Source organism: Manis pentadactyla, chromosome 12 (assembly GCF_030020395.1).
Source record: "Manis pentadactyla isolate mManPen7 chromosome 12, mManPen7.hap1, whole genome shotgun sequence".
Classification (NCBI taxonomy): domain Eukaryota; kingdom Metazoa; phylum Chordata; class Mammalia; order Pholidota; family Manidae; genus Manis; species Manis pentadactyla.
The window spans coordinates 15,835,537-15,854,992 of NC_080030.1; the positions used below are offsets into that span (position 1 = coordinate 15,835,537).

A 19,456-nucleotide genomic window follows, 5' to 3' on the forward strand; every position below is an offset into this window, starting at 1 on the left:
TAAGACCCACCCCTATTATAGCGGGTTCTCGGCTTTACTCAAACTGCGTTGATGTAAATGCTAATCTCTGCCACAAAACACTTTCACAGAAACATCCAGAATAATTGGCCAAATATCTGATCACCAATGTCGGGCCAAACAGAAATATTAAATGAGCCATCACAATTACCTTGGCAAATTCCAAAACTTTTGTCCGTTTATTTGGCTTTCAGAAATGTAGGCATGCCCTATCCATTTTTTCCAGAGTAGATCATACCCACAGTTTTTTATATCACCTCATGAAAAACAAAGGAATCAAAACCCTAGTTTGGTCATTTTTGATTGGGGATAGTTCTTCTTATTAGGTCTGCATGGCTTTATCCTCTTTAAAGGGTGTTCCCTTCTCCAGTATGAAAGTTCCTCATCGTGAAGTTGATAGACAGTTTAGTTACTGACCAAAGGTCAAATAAATTAAACTAGTTATTAGACATGTTTTCAGAGATCCCCTGCACGCTGAACAAACTACGTGCAGCATCTCTAAAGGAAAGATGGGCACCCGCGTAGTGGACACACATCAGAGGCACAGGTTGATTTCTCAGGATAAGAAATAGGGAGAAGTATCTTCCAGTTGAGCGCTGTAGTGTTACTAGTGAAGGGAGGTAGCTACTTTTGCTGAAATAAGTACACAGGGGGCATCATCGTATTATCAACACAGATATGCAGTTGCAAGGTGCACAAGGAAAAGGTCGGTAGAGAAATATCAAGGATGTTGGGGAAAGTCACATTGCCCATAGCCAGGGGGACCTTGCTGTCTTCCCTCGTCTGAGCTCAGATCACTTTGAGAACATCAGCACCTACTCATGAGCAGGAAACTATTCAAACACACTAGATGTCACTGAACAAACATGTACTTATATCAGTAGTTCCAGCCCTGAATTTACATGACAGCCAACGGGGATCATTTTTAAGGCCACAGTTAAGTGAAATGAAATCATGCTCTATGGTGAAGAGGATTCATCCATACTTTAAAAGCTCCCCAATGATTGTAACAGAAAGCCAGAGATGAGAGCCAGTTATGGGCAATCTTTCTCATAACATGCATCCAAAAGTTGTTTGGATGGGAATAGCTGTGAATTTTGGAAAGGGTTCAGGATTGTAATTATTTAAAAAAAACCTAAGTTGTACGTTTCTCTAGAATGCAGGGGTCACAGATGAGAAATAAAAATGCTCCACTCCTGTACAATGATTTAATCATGCACTGATTGTATGAGGATAGGTTCCCACAAAACTGCCACAATCCCACTGATAATGGATCAAATGATCAATACTCAGATAGGAAGCACTGAGGGTATTGACAGGCCCAAGAAACAAAAAAATCATGGAAACTAATGGGCACAATTTCATGCTCCAGCTATTTGGTTTTACTGAATTTTTCAACCCGCACGCTGAGAAAGGTGGCACAGGCGTTGAGATTTGGATGCTCCCTTGAGGAGCCTCTGCAGGGCTCCCATCATGTCCCTGTTCCTCAGGCTGTAGATGAAGGGGTTCAGCATGGGGGTGACAACTGTGTACATCAGGGAGGCCATTGCAAGCTTCCTTCGAGCCTCTGAGGCAGCCGAACTGAAGAACACCCCAAGGCCTGTGCCATAAAACAAGCAAACAACTATTAAGTGAGAACCACAGGTGGAGAAGGCTTTGGACTTCCCACCTGCCGAGGGGACTCTCAGAATGGAGGAAACGATTTTGTAGTAAGAGAAAAGGATCCCTGACACCGGAACTCCACCAAAAATGGCACCTGTAAAATACATTAATATGGCGTTGGTGGGGATTTTAAAGCAAGCGATGTTGAATAGCGGAGAAAGGCCACAGAAGAAATTAGTTATTTCCACATCTATAAAGAAGGTGAGCTGTACCAGCATCAGACTGTGCAACTGGGAGTCCAAAAGGCTAATGAAAAATGACGCCAAAACTAGCAGGGCGCAGAAACGGGGATTCATAATCACTGGGTAGTGCAGGGGGTGACAGATTGCCACAAATCGGTCATAGGCCATGGCAGTCAGGAGTATGCTGTCCATACATGCAAAAACAATAAAAATAGACATCTGAGTCAGGCAGCCTGCATAGGAGATGACTCTGCTAAGAGTTTGATTGTCCACAATCATCTTGGGGACTGTGGTGGAGGTCAAACCAATGTCAGCCAAGGACAGGATAGAGAGGAAGAAGTACATGGGGGTGTGGAGGTGGGGGTCAGAGCCGATGGCCAGGATGATGAGCAGGTTCCCCAGGACGGTGACCAGGTACATGGACAGTAAGAGGCCAAAGAGGAGGAGCTGCAGTTCTGGATCAACTGATAGGCCCAGGAGGAGGAATTCTGTGACATGTGTTAGATTCTTTGTTCCCATGTAGCTGGGACACCTCCTAGAAAGGAAAAAAAGGCTGGAAATGAATGAAACAATCACACAGGAAGCCAGCACACCATCTACATTTTGAATTCAAGCAAATCAAAGTTAAGACTTCAACCCCTGAAGATCATACATGGCAGGACCTTGAGCAATATTTGTCACTAGTGGCCAACTCATTTCTTTTAGATCTCTTGCCTCATTGATTTCTTGTCTATTTACCTGTTTCTATATAAACCCACGTCAGAGACAATGAGCTAAAGTGTGACAGAGGAGCAAATGATTTAGAGCTGATACATTCATGACTGCACTTACATATCTGTCCCCTCATTTGAGGAAAATAGATGGGATAAATATATCATTCTCTGATTTAAAAAATTCACTCCATTTAAAAGACATTAGGAAGCAATCATATATACTTTAACTTATCCAACTGCATTACAAGACATTCCCTTAATCTGGAGCATTTATAAACACTCTGTAATGTTACCTGAATTCTAAATGAAAGTCATGTTGTGTTTAATCAGTTAGAATTTTGATATGACGGTTATCTAGATCGATTTTAATTATGATTTGGTTTTCTGATATCTGTCCTCAGTGGAATTAAGTGCTCACCCACGTATGTGAGTTGTGTTTAAGAGTTTTTGTAAACATTAATCCTAATATGAAGTTTTGTATACAGCACTGTTTGTATCAACTCTACAGCATGTCAAGGACAGCCTTTGTGCTTGAGGCTGCTTTCTGCATTTAAATCTCCGCTATATATTGCATTGACAGAAATATTTAAACATGAGAGGCAGGGGGGAAAAGATGGGGGCATGAGAAGTGAGTCAGAAACCTCTTCACAGAACCACATATAACACAAAAGTACAGCAAATACAACTACTGCTGAAAAAGCTACCCAAAGAATGCAGAACAGACTGCCTATATCTGGGGAAAAGAGAATTGCTCATGGAAAAAGATAAAGTAACAATGCCATGATCTGGCAGGTCCCAAGCCCTAACTCCCCCACCCCAGCTCACAGGCCAGAGTAAAAGAAATGGGGCGGGGAGGGAGTAGAAGCCCAGGACTGCTAAACGTCCATCCCTGGAGATCTGCTCCTGGAGCACCAACCCACATTAAATGGTGATCCAGAGATTAGTGGGGTTGGAAAGCAAAGGCAGGCAGAATACATGGAGAGACTGAGATTCCAGTTGCTTTACATAACAGGTACCCACAACCTGCTGCTCCAGAGCAAAACAAAGACAGGCACTGTTTGCAGATGACATGATATTATACATAAAAAGCCCTTAACAATACACAGAAATCTGTTGCATTACTGTACACTAACAATGAACCAGCAGAAAGAGAAATCAGGAAATCAACTTCCCTTACAGTTGCATCACAAGGAATAAATTACCTAGGAATAAACTGACCCAAGGACGTGAAAGACCTATACCCTGGAAACTACAAAACACTCATGAGAGAAATTAAAGAATTCACCAATAAATGCAAATACAACCCATGCTCACGCATAAGAAGAACTAATGTACTCAAAATGGCATTCCTGCCTAAAGCAATCTACAAATTCAATGCAATCCCAATCAAAATACCAACAGCATTCTTCAACAAACTAGATCAAATAGTTTTAAAATTCATGTGGAACCACAAAAGACCCTAAATAGCAAAAGCAATCCTGAGAAGGAAGAATAAAGCTGGCAGGATTATGCTTCGAAACTTCGAGCTGTACTACAAAGCCATAGTATGAAAACAATTTGGTACTGTCACAGGAACAGAGCCATAGAAGAGTGGAACAGAATAGAGAGCCCAGATATAAACCTACATATACATGGTCAATTAATATACAATAAAAGAGCCATGGACATACAATGAGGAAACAGCAGCCTCTACAACAACTGTAGCAAAACAGGACAGCTACATGCAAGAGAATGAAACTGGAGTGTTGTCTAACCCCATACACAAAAGTAAACTCAAAATGGATCAAAGACCTAAATGTAAGTTATGAAACCATAAAACACTTAGAAGAAAACATAGGTAAAAACCTGTTGAATATAAACATGAGCAACATTTTCCTGAACACGTCTTCTTGGGAAAGGGAAACAAAAGCAAAAAATGAACAAGTGGGACTACATCAAGATAAAAAGCTTCTATACAGCAAAGGACACCATCAGCAGAACAAAAAGGCAACCTACAGTAAGGGAGAATATATTAGTAAATGACTTATCTGTTAAGGGGTTAGCATCCAAAATATATAAAGAGAGCACATGCCTCAAAACCCCCCAAACAATGACCCGATTAAAAAGTGGGCAGAGAATCTGCACAGACACTTCTCCAAAGACGAAATTCAGATGACTAACAGATACATGAAAAGATGCTCCACATCACTAATTATCAGGAAATGCAAATTAAAAATGCAATGAGATATCACCTCACACCAGTTAGGATGCCCAACATCCAAAGGACAAGAAACAACAAATGCTGGTGAGGATGTGGACATAGGGGAACCTACACTGCTGGTGGGAATGTAAATTAGTTCAACCATTGTGGAAAGCAATATGGAGGTTCCTCAAAAAACTGAAAGTAGAAATGCAATTTGAACCAGTAATTACACTTTTAGGAATTTACCCAAAGAAAAGAAGATCCCAGATTCAAAAAGACTTATGCACCCCTATGTTTAACACAGCCCTATTTATAATAGCCAAGATATGGAAGGCACCTAAGTGTCCATCAGTAGATAAATGGATAAAGATATGGTACATGTACACAGAAGAAAACTATTAAGCCATAAGAAGTAAACAAATCTACCATTTGCAACAATGTGCATGGAGATAGAGGGTATTATGCTTAGTGAATAAGCCAGATGGAGAAAGTCAAGTACCAAAAGACTTTACTCATTTGTGGAGGGTAACAAGCAAAACTGAAGGAACAAAACAGCAGCCGACTCACAGACTCCAAGAAGGGACTAGCGGTTACCAAATGGAAGGGGTTGGGGAGATCAGGTAGGGAAGGAAGGAGAAAGGGATTGAGGGGCAGGATAATTAGCACTCACAATATAGGTGGGTCATGGTTAAGGCAGTACAGCATTGAGAAGACAAAAATGACTCTATAGCATCTTACTACATTGATGAACACTGATTACAGTGCGGTGGCGGGGACTTGATAACATGGGGGAACATTGAAACCAGAATGTTGCTCATGGGAAACCTTCATTAGATTATATGTCAATGATAACCTAAAAGAATGTTTCAATACATTTCTAATTCTAAAATTTGTGGAGCATTGTTTCCTCATGAAATCAGCACTTATTTACAGTTGAGATTTTACAACCAAGGCATGTACCAAAGCTGACTGAAACCCAGCCTTCTTAAACTAGATTGAGAACTTCAATGTCAGTCCTTCCTGATCGTGGGGCCTACAATTCTCAATTGTAGGCAATTCGGGTCATAGTTCGTCCTGGCAGGTAACACGTTATTTGATTTGAAAAAAATGCAAAAAAAAGTGTAATTCAGAAAATAATATAACAAAAGCCTGAATTGTAAATGGAGGTAAGAATGGAACCCAGCTTATAGGGTCATTTTGAGAAATGAAAGGAAATAATAAATATAAAGTGCTTAGAACACTGATGGTCACTCCCAATCGACCATTATAATTAACTGTGGATCTTTTAAAATATACTGAGGTGCTGGCTGTATCCTAAATCAGTTAAAGTAGAATCTCTGTATGTGAATCTGTTCACAAATCTAATGTACAGTGAGAGCTGAGAAGCACTGCCTTTGAAAACCACCACTTAGTAAATCCTCCATTAATGCTATTTATTAGTAGTATCAGTAAAACCCACTCATCATATCAAACATTAAAAATGTGAGCATTCAGTAATATGTGCTTCATAGCTTATTCTATAGAGATTTGAAATATTACCAATAAAATTTCTGCTTTGTTGCACCCACTTCTTGATCTCTTTCCCCTATATATACATGTCCCTCAAAGGCAACCAGTGTCTAGAATTTTACAGGTATATTCTCTTGCCAATGTTTCTGTGGTGTTAGGATTGATAAAAATATTAAAATGCATTTCTAATTCTAAAATTTGTGAAGTACTGTTTCCTCATCAAATGAATACTCTTATTTACAGTTGAGGATTTACAACTAGGGAAGGTCTCAACGGTCTTCCTGAAAACCTAGCTTATTTCCTTATTATGACAATCTTATGCAAATTCATTTACCTCTCCACATAACACAAGTGAGAATGTGTATGATATAAATATGAAGTATAGTTTTTTGATTGTTCAAATCAGTGCACATTTAATTCTGCTATTCATTGCCTGCATAATTTTCCCATTTAAAAAATCAGATACAATCAACTACCTATTCTTACTGCTGAAATATAGAATCAGGTTTATCCCTGAAGTCTGTCTAGTAATCGCTATTCCATGATGCCTCACCTAAAACTCTAAGCTTGGAAATAATATTTGTATATCTCATATTTTCAAAGTAAGATGGAAAAAATATTTCTCTTCTTGGAAACCCTATGAACCACATTAGGTATGCCAGACAGACTCCAGTGAAGCACTTTTTCCATTTCCAGATTCGCAGGTGACTTCAGTGGGTCCCATGAAGAGAAACCATCTGAGACAAAGGTAGTCTGAGAACAACATATTTCACTAAATTTAGAGAGTGTGTAAATATCTCAACCAGTTTCTGATGGCATTTCTTACCTAGAAATGGGAAGAATAATATCCCTGAAATTTGCCACTTAGTATTGTTATTGAATTTTAATCAGAATAATATTATTATTGCAGCAGTAGATTACTGATAAATTTAACATCAAGAAATACATAACGGATTTTATTTAGTTACATGGCAGAGAGATCAAAGCATTTCTCATACCAGGGAAGTAGAGCATGGCATGACTTGATATCATAAATGTGGAATCCTGTCCGTGTCTCAGTCTATGATGGCAAATTTGCCTTCCCTTTCTATTTCTACGTCCTTTAAATTTTTCATTGTTTAAAATTTCCACAAATTTTTGACACTTGAATATATTTAATTGATATTTGAGTATATAGTGACATATACTTTATAAAAGGAAAATAATAGGCTCATAGAAAGTTCATGCTGTAGAGACACACCAGTCCTGCTGTGCCTTGTCTTGTCTTATGGGATATTCTGGAAAGGATATACTTGTATAAGGGCAAAATTAAATGTCCTGTCAGACAAATCCATAACTTCAGATCACAGGATATTTTAATCATACAGTACGAAGCTAGACAATTAATAATAATAATAATATCTGAAATTTTCTCTGCCCTTTCTATGTACACAGAGATGCTAAGAACTGGCCCCATATCACACAAGAGATAAGAAATAGAGCAGACAGAATTAACGTAATTTGTGAGTGTCTGACGCCCATACGCTAAGCTCCTCTTCACACTGTTTCCCTGCCGTTCACAAGGCTTAACACAGACGTCCAGAGGTCTTAACAAAATTTAGTTAAGATAAATCTTTTATCTGAGTTTGGTTTCCTAAGAATGGAACCCAGCACCCTGACTGAGAAGGGCTAGAGTACAAGCTGAAGGAGGAAGAAGACACTTTAAGGAAGATGGCAGCAGTGGCGAGAGAGAGATCTGCCTTAAATAATTATCTGCTGATCCTTCTCTGACCCTGGCCTTCATCTCCGCTGTCCTTCCATTGGTTGATGAAGCAAGGGGATCCAGTCGTCTCTGAGAGGCCCACTGGGAACCTCCAAAGGGAAGAGCATGGTGACTGGGGTGGTCTCTGCCCGGAGTGGCCTGGCAGGTTGAACGACATGTTATGTTGGCAGGAGAGAATAGTGTGGCTGGTGCCCTGTGTCTGGATTTTGGATTCACCCCATGGCAAGATATATTTAAATGCTGTGCTCCCTTGTTCATCTGTAAAATGACAATAATATGCATTCCTCTTTTGTGGGGTGTGATTATGCAGGTAAAATGAAACAAACTCTAGACAACGGCTAGCTCCTGGCACCTCAGGATGTTCTTAGGGAAGACTCGTGATGCCATGCTTTCTGAATTCATCCTCACCTCCACTTCATGATCTTTGAGTTCTTAGGGGACAGTTCAGACAGCCCTGTTTCCTGTTATAGTTGTAGTAATGCCTATGGGGTCTAGAACCAGGGTTGGAGCAAAGCAGAACTGTACTAGGAATTCTTAGACTCCCTCCAGAACCAGGAACATTAACTTCACAGTGCTCAGAGGCGAAACTTTGCACACTGTTGTCCCACCAGCAGTCCAACCCCATCCCAGATATCCTGCTTCTCCTGGCAATAAGGAAACAATTTTCTCCCAGTGTCCCCTCTACCCAGTCTCCCAGGGCACTCACTGGGCTGCGCTGTGACTCTGCCGCTGCATGACCAGGGAAGGCCAGTCTGCTGTCCCTCTCCTGCCTGGTGCGCAGTGACGGCTGTGACTGTGTCCTGAGGACTGGCAGGAAGACAGACTCAGGCTTGCCTTCAGAAGGAGATTACTACACTGAGAGGAGGAGACGTGGGGACTGTCAACCTGAAAGAGTGGAGATACAGGCCGATTATAGATGTATGGCCTTGGGAGCCCCATGCACAGGACTCATAATTAGCTAAATTGGTCCAGGAGATCTATTCCCTTAAGGCTTTGCAGTTTTGAGGAACCGTGGGAGGAAAGCCAATGTCCTTGGTCCAGCTCAATTACTTCTGAGTCCTACCCTTTCCCAGAGGCACGTGTACTTGGCCTACTCCAGTCACACTTCCAAAACAGAAGCTGTTCCAGCAAGCTTAGATTATTTTAACTTGCAAAGTCTATGGCACTTTTGATTTACTGAAATGACACTGATGAAATATCAGGAATATTGCCATCTTGACTGTTAACATTTACATATCAGAACCTGTAAATATTCCTGTATTTAAACATTTTTATGTCTGCAAGGAGACCTTCCTACTTCAATTTTTTCTTCATATTTTTCTTTGGGATGCATACAATAAAGTGCACAAATCTTAAGTGTACAGCTCTATGTTTTTTAACATGTATATACACTCACGTAACTATCACCCAGATCAAGATATGAAACATTCTCACTTGTTTTTCCCTAACATTGGTTTTATTTGTTGCTGATATGACATATTAGAAAACAAATTGTATATTGCCATTTTCTAACACTCTTTGTTCTAAGAGTATTTCTAGGTGTTATTTTAATTACAATTTTATTATCTGAAATTTACCATTGTGGTCTTTTTCCTTATTGCTATTTCTGTCCAAAAGCACAGGCTACCTCCCCTTGAACATTATGCATTATGTAACAGTGATAGAATGGACATCTGAGTGCCTTTGCTCTCTATGATGAAAACGATTCAAAGGTTCGGCCATTTAACGTGATATTGGTTGTTAGTATACGTATTTTTTTGTTTATATTGTTGTTCTACTAAGATTTTCAATCTGGGTCAGTTTTAATTTACCAAAATTCCATTTTAACATCTCCAGAAATGAATATTTTGCTTTTCCCTATTATTATGACCACTACCTTTACTTATTGATGCTTTACTCTGTGCTAAACACTGTCCCAAGCATTTTACATATATTTAGTCTCCTCATGACAGTAACCCCATAAAGGAATTTAATTATGATCTCAATATTATTGGACAGAGGTGAGCAAAATTTTCCTACAAAGAGCCAGATAGCAAATAATTTAGGCTGTGTAGGCCACCACACATCCTTTGTTATAACTACTCAATTCCATCGTGATAGCACAAAAGTAGCCTCAGATAACAGGTACATGAATGAGCAAGTCTGTGTTCCAATAAAATTTTATTTATGCAATCAGTTAACAGTCTACTTTTGTCTTACCGATCATAGTTTGGAATAAATTTATAAGTTAGGTGCCCAGATCGACAGCTTGAACTTGTTCAGGTTTACAAAGATAGAAATTGAAGTTCAGTTTTGAATTGTTGGAGTTCTTATTTTTAAAAAAATTATTTATGTAGAAGTTATAATGATGGTGACCACATTTGGCGTGAAATTAGCATGTGACCGAAGTTATATCACATTAGGTGATCCCCACCGTGTGCTAGCGATGTAACCCTGGACAGCTGAGCTCCCTTGTGCCTCTGTTTCACCATGTCTATGATGTTAATAAGCGTTTGCCTCATAAAGTTTTTATGATCAAGTAAGTGAATACATGGAAGTTATGACTTAAAACAGTGAATGACAGAGAAGGAAAGCTCATTAAATATTAAATAGTGTTTTCTTCTGTCTCTTCTCTTTTGTCATAAAACCAAGCAAACCCTTCCCTTAGAGCATCTCTGAAACTAATTTTGGTCCTTTAAACACTTCTCAGTCTAAAAAACTAGGAGAGTGAAGGAGGAATTTATGATTGCACAGAAACGATGTGGTCCTGCCCCCAAGCAGCCACAACTGCAGCACTTTCTTTATGAATCTTTGATGGTACTGGATGGCTTTGTTTTGATTTATGGCCAGGGATAATATAACTGCCTTAAATGAAAACAAAAATTTTCTGACTCCTTGTCTGTTTGTAACTCCCTTATGTGTCTAGGGTAATGCCAGGGTGCTAGTTAGGATGCCTAAATGCACCAATGAGTTTTGATTCTCTGCTTGCATTTGACTACCTGACATTCGACTGGCCCAAACAAGTCACTGGACAAAAAGCAAGAACACACAGGTGAAAAAATGGTAAAATAAATCTAAAACATTGGAATGAAGGCTATGGTCCTCAGACCATGACATGAGACCACTATAGAGACGAAAGCAACTATTAACACCGGGATCCCATTTGAGCATTCCAAAATTGCAAGGTCATATATGTCTAGAGATTTTGCTCACCGGACACTGAGAAGTCTTGCTGTTCCCTAGGTGGTGAAAATGAAGACATTCCAGCTTATTATGGCTCAGGGTTTCCCTTGGATCTCAGTAGAGATGGAGGCTGCCATGGAAATGGGCTAGCTGTACACCATTCTCTCTCAAGTTTAGCACCACTGGCATCTGGGCCACAGAGCTCCTTGTTGTGGGCGCTGTCTGGTGCATTCCCAGAATTCCTGGTCTCCTTCCAATAGATACCAGCAGGCCACCTAAGCCCAACTTTGACATTCAAAAATTTCTCCAGACATTTCCAATGTTACCTAGTGCGTAAAATTCCTCGTGGTTAAAAACCACTGCTGTGCACACTGTCTTACAGAGCCTTTTATCTTGTCCAGAGCAGAAGACAAGTGCTGCTAGACTCAACTCCACATTCCTATTGGGAGTAGAATACCATATTCCTACATGGCATTCCATGTATGAAGTTACAGGAACTTTGAGAAATTTCACAGAATATAGGTACAATTATGTGTGCCTGCATTGTGCATTTATGGACCTTCTGATTCTCCAAGCGCCAGTGACTCAGAACCGCTATTGATTTACTCAGGCTCTTGTGTCTGAAATTTGGAGGAACAAATACTGGACCCAAAGGGTTGTGAAGTGTCACAGGTGGTTTTGGGTTCTTAAACTTTAGCACATGTAATTTTCAAAAAATACCCCAATGCTGAAATTTCTGAAACACCCAGGGGCATCCGTGCCTTGAGGCATTTCCCCTGCTGCTGCTCTGCCAGTGATGCACTTGCCCAATATTCACCTTTTTTCCCTTTCAATATTCATCAGGCTTTTGTTTAAATCTTTTCTCAATTTCTGAGGCATCCGATTTAAAATTATTCTCCCTCAAGTCTTTTCCATCCACTCCCCAGTGTATTTTTCCTTAGAGCACTTGTTTTACTGACTGCTGCTTTCCCTGGAATTTGAATCCCATGTGCACAGTGAGTGTTGTCTGGTTTCTTCATGCCTCTGTCCTCAGCACCTGGATACAGGGGGCAGCTGGGTTGGTTCTTTCCCTTTCTGCTCGACACTCAAATCTCTACTTATTGATTTGTATCTTTTTTCAATGACAGAAAATTCTTGGAATATCAAAATAAAAACCAATACCTACCTGTTCATGATTTTTTTTAAGTGAGGAATAAAAAAAGAGCATAGCTTCACGCACAGCTTGGATGGATCTCAAGGGGATTATGATACGTGAGAAAGTCTACCTCAGATTACACATTGCAGGACTCCATTTACATCACATTCTTGAGATAACAAAATTAAAGAGGAGGACAGACTAATGGCTGCTGAGGTTGGTGGTGTAGAGATGTGGGTCTGAATGCAAACGAGTAGCCTACAAGAGCTATTTTGTGGTGATGGAGCAGTTCTGTACCCCGTGGCAGTGGTTCCATTAATATACACATGCGCTAAAACTGCAGACACACACATGTGCACACTCATGTAAAGCTGGTGAAATCTTAGTAAAATTTGTAGATTTCCACAGGTGGAAACTGGGTAATGGGTTACATGTTCTTCCTTGTGCATATTTTTTCTACAGCCTACTGTGAATCTATAATTATTCCACAATAAAATGTTTAAACACAGAAACACCAAAAGTTCCAGAAAGTTTAATGGCTTTTCTAAGGTCAGAGAGATAACGAGTCAAAAAACAAAGACTGGAAATCATGTGTCTTGATTCCCAGTCTTCTGTCCATTCCTCCAAGGAAACCCTTGTTACTTTAACAGTCACATAAAAAGTTTTTCCCCACATAACTCAAATGCACTGCTAATGATAATGTTAATAGTAGCAAGTTCTGATTGGATGGGTTTATAGGCCAATTTGACATAGTAAAATACAGGCAATGATATAAGCATCTGACTCAAATACCTAGAAAAATAGAGAAAATAAACCCAAATACAAGAGAAAAATTTCTTTTAATCTTCTAATTTTAAAATTAGAGAAAGAATAAACTGAAAGTTGGTTGTTCAAGTAAATTGATATATCTAACATCCCTTCCAAAGAAGGAAGAGAACACTTAAATTACCAAAATCAGGAATAAGAAAGGGTATATAGATTTTTTTCAAATATTAAAAAGAAATTGTAAGATATCATGAACTTTATGGAAACAAATTAGAAAAGTTACGGAACGAACACATACAACTTAGCAAACTAACAGAAGCACAAATAGAAAATTTGAATAGAGTTTTGTCTATTTATATGTCTGCTATAATTCACCTGTGAAACTATCTTACAAAAGCGTCCTGTAAAGAAAACCCAAAGAAAAATTCACTGGTGAATTATTCCAAACATATCAGAAATAGATAGTTCAATTTTTATGCAAAGTCTTTCAGAAGTATTTCCAACTCCTCCTAAGAGACAGCATAAACCTAATTTAAAAAACAACAGACAAGTATAATAAAAGACAAACTTCTCATGAACACAGACATGGAAATAATTTTTTTATGTTAGCATAATGAAACTAGCAAGAGGAAAAGGCAAATAAACTCATGCATATCATGTCCAAGGGTAGTTCATTCCAGGAACACAAGATTCTTTACCAATTTAAAATCGAGGATTGTAGTAACTAACCACATTAACAGACTAAAGGATTTTTTTTCTTTTAAGATCCTGATACATGCATAACACAGAGAAGACAAGTAATGATTCTATAGCATCTGACTACACTGGTGGACAGTGACTGTAATGGGGTATGTGTGGGGGACTTGATAGTAGGGGGAGTCTAGTAACCATAATGCTGTTCATGTAGTTGTACATTAACGATAACAAAACAAACAAACAAATTAATTAATTAATTAATTAATAAGATCCTGATACATGCAGAAAAGGCATTGGATAAATTCAATTTCTCTACATGATAAAAAAAAATGGCAACCTGGAATTGAATGTAATTCCTTTCACTTAATACAGATTATTTATGAAAAACTTACAGCTATTATTTTACTTAATGGTAAAATACAGAACTCTTTCCACTAGATAAGGAAGAGGGCAAAGATGTTCATTCACATCATTTATATTCATCACTGTAAAGCAATGAGGCAAGTAACAGTTTAGGAACCAAGCAAGAATTTATTTGTATTGACAGGACTGTATACACAGAAAATCCAAAATAATTCCATTGAATAAATAAATGGATTTATAAATGTCCCTGGTTAAAAGATGCACAATGTACAAAGACAATTTGCAATTATATGTGCTAAACCAAAAATTTTTTAAAATGTAGAAAGCAAAACACACAACACACCCAGAAATAAATTAAACAAATGTATTCAATCTCTTTTATTAAGATGACAAAGCACTGTTAAGAGAATTTAAAGATGGCTCAGGTAAATTTACAGTTGCATTATGATCACTTGGAAGAATCAACAGCACAAACATGTCAATTTTATTCAGGCTTATCTATAAAGTTAATGCAATTCCAAGCATAGGCTGAGATTTATTTGTGAAAATTGATATGAGATTCTAAAATCAGCATTTCAGAAACAAATGGGGGACAAAGAAGGCAAGGCAATCTTGGATTAAAAAGTTGGAAGTCTCCACTATCAGATCTCCAAAACCCTACAGATCAAAATCACGACTGAGCAGCCACCTTGAGAATTCAAGAAATGTTAACAGCATCTAACCTTTCTGATCTTTCTGAAAAGATTTCTAGAACTGTTTAGCCTTGGGTGAATTCGCAGACTTCATAGTTCCCTCCCATTGCTAAGTAAGCACAAGTGACAGTATTATTACATCTATTTCTATATCCCACGTGCCTACTGCTGCCCCTCACCTCTCTACACATCACAATGGCCAGGACTCTATGTTCCCACTGGTGCAGACTCTGGTTTCTGGGTGAGCATGGCAGCCAGGCCTAAACATTCCTCTGGCCACAGGGATTGGATACTGGTTGACAACTGAGCCAGTCACATTCAACTGTAATAATATTGGAATTGTTCAAACAGACCACTGCTCTCTTCCCCCTGAGACTTCAACATGAAACGAGAGCAGCCTGGATCTGGGACCACTGTAAGGAGAAATATCCTGCCAGGAAAAAGAGCTAATGCAGCAAGAGGCTCAGCCAAGACATGCATATACATTTCAGCGTAAGGACCCGTCCTTCCCTGAAACTAATGAGACCCAAGGACTTTTTAATACTCAAACCAGCAAATTCATTTTAGATTACAACTGAAGAATAAAAAGACGAGCCAAAGTCTAGGAAAGGTTATCTGCAATATATATATATATAATATACATGGTATTTTATGTATATATATAAAACATATAACATTTTATATATATATGTATACATATGTAACTACATAGGTACATACATACAATAAAGGACACATAACAGAAGGAAGCACTTCAAACAAAAAAGAACCAAAAATGTGTGAAATGATTCAATAGGAGCCCTCTTATAAGTAAATACCCCAGGATCCAAAAGGCACATAAAAAAGTATTAACATCATTATGTATCAGATAAATGAAGATTAAAACCCAAAATGAGATATTAGCATATCCTCTGCTCAATGGCTAAAATTAGGTGTTCTCCAGGTATGTGGAACAACTGGAAATTTCATGCATTGCTTTTGGGATTATAGGTCGAATTAACTTGTTTGAAAAGCTGGAATACTTACCAAACTAAACAAAGTCTCCCCTATGATTCAGTCATCTCCTTCCTTCATACAAAACAGATGCCAAGAGAAATAAGTGTTAAGTCTGTTGAAAGAGGAATTAAAAGGCAAACCAGACATTATGTATGGTGAGAAAAGAAGGGAAACAGATTAACTGTACAGACTGTATTTTGATATCTGTATGAAAATAAAGAATAAGCAAACAATATTGTAACAAAAGCCAAAGTTGTGGTTCCTTCTGTGCCACAGTTCTTGAGAAAGCAGATGAATGAACATCCGGGAGTCCTGGAAAAGTACTTATCAGGGTGTGTACATATGTGACATTCCATCGAGTTGCACACTATAACAATTAGTGTACTTCATGCATGTTGCATGCATACTGTACACATGCATAGTGTATGTATGCCTTAATAAAACTGGAAAAAGTGATTAAGGGAAAGTGGTACAAGTGTATTTTTAGAAAAAAAGAGAAAATAAAACAGAAAAAACAAAGTGCACCTAAGTATACCTGAAGCGGCACAAACCAACTAACTTTCATCTTACATGAAAAAGTAGTCAAATCTTGTTTGAAGGTGTCAAATATAAATATTTCCCCACTGAAACAGGATGACACCTGTCTGATGCTTACTTCAATGATACCTAATTTCTCTCACTGTTCACAGCTCCTCCTTCCTTTGAGATCACAGTATATCTGCACAGATATCTTTCCCCTTGAGCAGAGTGACATGATGAGACTGTACTATGTCGATGACAACAATCCTGGCCCAAGCTGGGGTCAACTCTACAGAGTCACTTGATTTGACAAAGAGATGGTAATACCAAACGACAGTGTTAGAACTTGCCAGAAAATCTAAGAAGCTGTGTATGGCTGTGATGTAGAAACTCAAGGATATGCCTGTGTAGTTGCTGCTTCTGGGGGAACTGAAGTCAAGCACTTAATGTGCTGTTTTCAGTCAGTATGGACTGATGGGTCTAATAATCAGGAAAACAAGCTGGAGACTGGAGCCCACAGGCCCCTAAGCATCTTTCTCCCTGTCTCATGACCCCACTAAACTAAGAATGGCTTCCTTTCCTCTGCCTTCCAATCCCTCTGCAAACTATTGTTTCAGACAAGGCTCATCTGGAATTGGATAAGGAAACGATCCTGGGAAATGCAGTGTCCCACGTTCAAATTAACACAAAACAGGCCAACCAACTTTACTTCTACCTTTCCCATCACAAGGCCTCTTTTTAAACTCAGAGAAACATCAAGCTCACTTACTAGCCATGAGAAAGTACAGAGAACAAAAAACTGATAACCCCAGGGAGGTCCTCTTAGTAAGAAAGGGGCGAAAATATTAGGCAATTTGCAGTATCTGCTGTCTGGCAGATGAAATTACCAACTACTAAATTAAATGAAATCACCAACTACTAGAGAAATCACAAATAGCAAAATGTCTGCACTACGAAGACTACACACCTATGAAACAGTGAGTTAAATAGAAACAAAAAGACTACTCCTGCCTTCATATGAAAAACTGTACTTCAAATCCCCCATAGGTCAAAAAATGTCCACTGTTCTGGGAATTACACTTATATCTGAACCAAAATAAGTACCTCATAATTAACCATATATGGCTAGAGCTGAAAAGGTATTAGAGGGAAATATATCACCTTAAATATATTAGAAAAAAAGCACTGAAAATCAATGAGCCAGCGGCCCATTTTAAGGGTGGACTTACATGTACATTAAGGTGGGAGGAACTAATAAAGACTTTGCCACATTCCTTACATTCATAAGGCTTCTCTCCACTGTGAGTTCTTAGGTGTTCAGTGAGGGAGGAGGAGCAACTGAAGGCTTTCCCACATTCCTTACATTCATATGGTATCTTTCCAGTGTGATCTCTCATGTTTACCCTGAAGGACAAGGCACAACTGAAGGCTTTTCTGCATCCTTTACATTCATAGGGTTTCTCCCTACTTGATTTTTCACATGCGTATTAAGGGAGGTGGGAAGATAGAAGGCTTTTCCACATTCCAGACATTCATACGGCTTCTCCCCAGTATGTTTCCTCATATGGATACTTAAGGAGGAGGCACAGTTGTAGGCTTTCTGCATTCCTTACATTTATAGGGTTTCTCTCCCATATGTGTTCTGACATGGATGGTGAGTTTTGAGGACTCACTGAAGGCCTTCCCACACTCTTTGCATTCGTAAGCCTTCTCTCCAGTATGAATTCGTATATGTATTATAAGGTTAGAGGAAGAACTGAAGGCTTTCCCACACTCCGTACATTCATATGGATTATCTCCACTATGAATTCTTTTGTGTTTGGAGAGTGAAGAGGAACAACTGAAGGCCCTCCCACACTCCTTACATTCATAAGGCTTATCTCCACTATGAATTCTTTTGTGTTCTGTGAGGGATGAAGAATAGCTGAATGTTGTCCCACATTGCTTACTTTCATATTTTGTCTTTCCAGAGTGACTCTTCATATGCGCCCTAAAGAATGAAGAACAACTGAAGATTTTTGTACATTCCTTACATTCATAGAGTTTCTCTTCAGTGGGAGTTTTCACATGCTTCTTAAAATAAGCAAGAAAGTGGAATGCTTTCCTGCATTCCTTACACTGATAGGTTTTGTTCCTGTGTGAGACTTGTTGTGATTCTTAAGGAATAGACAATCCATGAAAGCCTGTTTACATTCAAAGAATTCATAGGATTTTACATCAATGGTTCTCTTCAGTATATTAAGATGTGAAATTTGGCTGAAAGTTTTTCCACTTTGCTTTTCTTCATTACATTCATAGATGTTCTCCACCACATGACTTGTTTTAAAAATAAAAAGCATATTATGAGTAATAAATTTTTACCATTTTCAGTGATTACGTACATTTTCTGCCCTGTCAAGATATAAAATCAAAGCTCTCAAAGAAGTCTGTACGATAGCCAATGTTATCTTGAGTTTTTTACTTACAGGATTGTTCTGATAATAGATAAAGGAGTTCCATGCAGCTGAAATACCTTTAGGAAAAGAAAAAAGTGTGGGAATAAATAACAACCAATAGTCATGAACAAACTAATAAAGTTCCGTTTGCTTTTTCTTGTGACTTCTTTTGTCTATGAATTTTTCAGAGCCCCAGTCAGAGAAACTAAGATAGGTAAAAGAAATAGCTATTTTCCTCCCATGCATTATGTTATGAAGTTCCTGTAAGAAATCAAATTAAATAACAAATATGGAGGGGTTAGACAGTAGTTCTCAATGCTGGTGGATCATTATAATTAGCTGATGGTCTTTAACAATTTACAGATGTGTTGCCCATAATCTAGAACCAATCAAATCAGAATCTCCACACATCAGATTCTATCATTTAACATGGTCAGAATAGAGAACCGTTGCCTGAATATCTCTAGGAACTTAATAAATGCTCCATTAATATTACCTATTATTATTCTTATCATTATAACCGTAAGTCATACTAAATTCATATTTAATAACACTAGCTTCAGAACTCATATTTTTTTTACCAATAAAACCTGAGTTTTTCTTGATGTCCCAGCATGATCCTATTTCTCTGTACTTCAATGGCCCAAAAGCAGACACTATCATGA

General features: G+C 38.5%; 1 protein-coding gene and 1 pseudogene across 1 annotated transcript; both read right to left on the reverse strand.

Moving 5' to 3' along the window:
* Positions 1-1,412: 1,412 nt before the first annotated feature.
* Positions 1,413-8,763, reverse strand: LOC130679741 (putative gustatory receptor clone PTE01). The gene is made up of 2 exons (XM_057489180.1): positions 8,735-8,763; positions 1,413-2,394 (listed from the first exon to the last, which is right to left on the reverse strand). The coding sequence occupies exons 1-2, from the start codon at positions 8,761-8,763 to the stop codon at positions 1,413-1,415; spliced, it is 1,011 nt and encodes a 336-aa protein (XP_057345163.1).
* Positions 8,764-17,481: 8,718 nt separating this feature from the next.
* Positions 17,482-18,339, reverse strand: LOC130679742 (zinc finger protein 699-like; annotated as a pseudogene).
* Between the last annotated feature and the right edge of the window lie 1,117 nt (positions 18,340-19,456).